A 3,603-nucleotide genomic window follows, 5' to 3' on the forward strand; every position below is an offset into this window, starting at 1 on the left:
TAACATATTGTGTATTTAGTCTATGAATTAAAAAAGTCTCAATAGATGTACGAGTATGCGTGCTGCATACAGAACATACATAATCTGTAAATTAATTTACCTACTAATGTAAAAAAATAAAATAAAATAGAAATACATAGAAATAAAATTCAATCTAAGATTACCAAACGTCAATGTCATTGTTCTTTTTGATTTATTTTCCAATTTTAATTATGAAATAAGTTGCTACGAGTACGACGCTTGACCATTTTTAGTTGATTTTTAGTTATTATGTATATATATAATTATATGACAAATTTATTTCCATACTAACTCCGATGAAAATTTTCATTTTGAATTTTCGAAAAAAGTATCTTTATAGGGCTGCTTTATGAATAACAAGCATAGAAAAAAATCAGCCATATGTGACTGACACAATATGACAATGTTTTCATGTCATTTTGAAGTATTATGTTTTGCATTTACTTTCGGAGCTTTTTATTTATGAATTATTATTATATTTTCTATATTATTTTTATAAAATGGACAACAAGGAAAAATGTTGTATAATAGAATCAGTGTTCGGTTACAATCTCGAGTTCGGAGTCAGGTTCGTAGGAACTTCAACCATTGTGAGTGAAATATTTATTATTATAAGTACATAGAACATAACTTTATATCTGCTCTGAAAGGCATATGTCTTTTACACGGGGATGGGTGCAAATATAAAAGCCATTGCTTTAAATTTTAGTTGCATGTAACCGGACTCTACAGATGCTACACACCTTTCTCGGTGTTATTGTTTAAAAATAATATAACATAGAGTAGTCCCACTAGTGAGCACTATTTAGAAAAAATCCTTTTCCTAAATTGCCACAACCCGAAATCAAACCCGGTACTTTTACCTCAGAAATTATCTATTAATTATACTAACTTTTAAAATTGTAAAGTATAAGTTAGCAATTAAGTATATCAAATGTAGCTCAGGAGAAAAGAGCCAAAGCAAACAGTTTCAGGAAATTACCAACTACTAAGTTATTCGTAGTGTATTTACTACGAAAGTCTACGAGCCACCAAAGTTGGCGATCTGTCGTAGCACCAACTGTGCCTTCGTAGCGTAGCAACGTAGCACCGTAGCCACTCGGCACTCGGACAACATTAAAATTTCTTAAAGCGAAACAAACTTTGCTTCCTAGTTGGCTAGTTCCAATATTGCATAACTTCGTTTTGACTGAGGAATTTTCAACTTCTGGTGCAACTAGCTCTATAGGTACTTTTTCTCCTGGATTAATGGTTCTTATTTTATTTTCATACTTTTTATTATAATTGCTTGGAAACGTGATTAAAAACAAAATTTTGTGCTTAAGTTGTCTGAAATATGTCGGTATGTCTATTTTCTACTGTTGTGTGTTGAGGTGGATTAACAAGCTCGTCAACCCTGGAGTCAGAGTTATTATTGAGGTGCCTATGGACCCTGATATGTCCCATGAAACGAGTACGTACTTACATCAGTAAGTAGTGACCGGGAGGCACGGGAGCACTTATGAATGCATGGTTATACTATCAACTTTATTTCAGCTGGTGTCCTTAGCAACATTTTTGGCGGCGGTCGTCGGTTTGGTAGTCATGACGTCAAAAGAGAACGAGATGTATGGCCGCCATCCCATCCAGGCGGCCAATCTGGTTATCGTACTGGTTTTCTTTCCGATGTCTCTGTATCAAATTTTATTGTCTACACTGCTTCTGTGGCAAGCAGTTAAGGTCAGTGTATTATGGTTAAGCAAAATTGACCTCATGTGTTCCTGGATAGTATGGTCATGAATACTAATATGTAACACTTTGAAACCATGTCACATTAACTTTTTTGACAAACTAAACCGTAAGTCTTATTAAATGTCAAATATGATAGTGCGACAGGGTTCTAAAGTGGGTACATGATATTGCTCATGACTGTATACGACATGTAAAGTGGACAGGGAAGGGTATAGTCTCTTATATCTCTTGCAGCTGAACGCGTTTCATCTGGAAATCCAGAGTCAGATAACGAGAAAATGTTCGACGTTTGTAAAAAAAGTTTTTTTTTGGGTTTTTTGCGCAGGCTCTTCTCAGCCATGTCGTGGTGGATTATAAGATTGTTGGGTAGGCCTAAAACAGAATCTTTTTGTTCAAAAAGTGCTTAGTGATAATCCTCAATGATTATCATCCATGTGCTGAACGGTAAAGGAAACTCATATTTGAGAAATGTGTTTTCTGTAATTGATTTGGCTTTCCACACAAGCAGTCGCTTTCTTGTTCGAAATCTTCAGGTAAAGTAAACCGAACCCGAGACGATGATGTTCTCTGACAATTCTACTTTTCCGAATAAGTAGTATTAGATAAAATATAATCGGTTGGTGTATTCTCGACTGATACATCACTATGCTAATGAACATCGCAACACTGGCTTCTGTATGACATATCTAATTTGTATCGCGGATTGATGTACTGAAATAATCGTTCTGTCTAATAGTACTTAATGCCTTATGTGGCAAATCTACAATAGGTTCATCATCATCAATTTAAGAGCCACGCTCTTGTCGGTGTAGCATTTTCCATTCCAGTCTATCAAAGGCCAATTCCTTGACTTTCCCTTAAAGGCACGACATTAACCTTTTCTTTAATCTGTTCCGTGTAAGCTCTTTTTGGTCTTCCCCTTCCTCTCTTTCCTTCCAGCATTCCTTCTATGATGTTTTTAATAAATTCGTGGTGTCTTATTAGGTGTCCGAATAACTACTATTAGATAAAATATAATCGATTGGTGTATTCTCGACTGATACATCACTATGATAATGAACGTCGCAACACTGGTTTCTGTATGACATATCTAATTCGTGCTGCGGATTGATGTACTTACTGAAATAATCCTTCTGTCTAATAGTATGTACTTAATGCCTTATGCGGAAAATCTACAATAGGCCAAAAGAGACTGATAATCCTCCTGATAATCCTGGTTGTGAGATGCTGCAGTAGTTTTAGGCGGATGAGACGTTCGTTATGTAAAAATTGACGATTCAGGGTGTAACTATGTTACCTACTGAATAAAGATATTTTTGAATTTGATATTGAATATAATATTTACAGATGCACGGCAACGTGTTCCTATGCTCGCTATGGTTCTCGTCCCACACGACGATACTGTCGGTATACGCAATCCTGTTTGTAGGCAAAGCAGCCGTGTGTTTACTCAACGCTTATTATATCACGGGACTCATTATCGTGATAGCTGGCATTCTGTATGAGGGTACGTAACAACAACTTCCATGTCATAGAGGTTGGGGCGTTGGCCTCACGACCTGGAGGTCCGAGTTAAATTCCCGATGGGTCATGTCAAAATCACTTTGTGAGACTGTCCTTTGTTTGGTATGCACATTGTAGGCTTGAATGATCCGGTCCGAAAAAGTATTATAATTCCGTGCTTCAGAGGGCACGTTAAACCGTTGGTCTCGGCTATAAGCCTTAAAGTAATTACCATAATTAATATTGTCGTAAAGTACACTTTTCTCCCTGCCAAATATTACCTCGATGCGCCTCGAGCCGGCGGCGTAAGCAATTTGTTGTTAGGTTTTTTGTGATATTAGAAAATGA

General features: G+C 36.3%; 1 protein-coding gene across 1 annotated transcript; it reads left to right on the forward strand.

Moving 5' to 3' along the window:
- The first annotated feature begins 521 nt into the window (after positions 1-521).
- Positions 522-3,267, forward strand: LOC126373450 (uncharacterized). The gene is made up of 3 exons (XM_050019609.1): positions 522-611; positions 1,558-1,740; positions 3,100-3,267. Exons 1-3 carry the CDS (start codon positions 522-524, stop codon positions 3,265-3,267), a joined length of 441 nt encoding a protein of 146 aa, XP_049875566.1.
- Positions 3,268-3,603: the final 336 nt, after the last annotated feature.

This window comes from Pectinophora gossypiella, chromosome 15, assembly GCF_024362695.1.
Source record: "Pectinophora gossypiella chromosome 15, ilPecGoss1.1, whole genome shotgun sequence".
Lineage (NCBI taxonomy): Eukaryota > Metazoa > Arthropoda > Insecta > Lepidoptera > Gelechiidae > Pectinophora > Pectinophora gossypiella.

Bases quoted from the DNA above. Each gene is read 5' to 3' on its own strand.
- LOC126373450 (XM_050019609.1), top strand. From the start codon at position 522: ATGGACAACAAGGAAAAATGTTGTATAATAGAATCAGTGTTCGGTTAC. The intron at 612-1,557 runs GTGAGTGAAATA...ACTTTATTTCAG, and splicing joins TCGTAGGAACTTCAACCATT to CTGGTGTCCTTAGCAACATT. The intron at 1,741-3,099 runs GTCAGTGTATTA...TAATATTTACAG, and splicing joins TTCTGTGGCAAGCAGTTAAG to ATGCACGGCAACGTGTTCCT.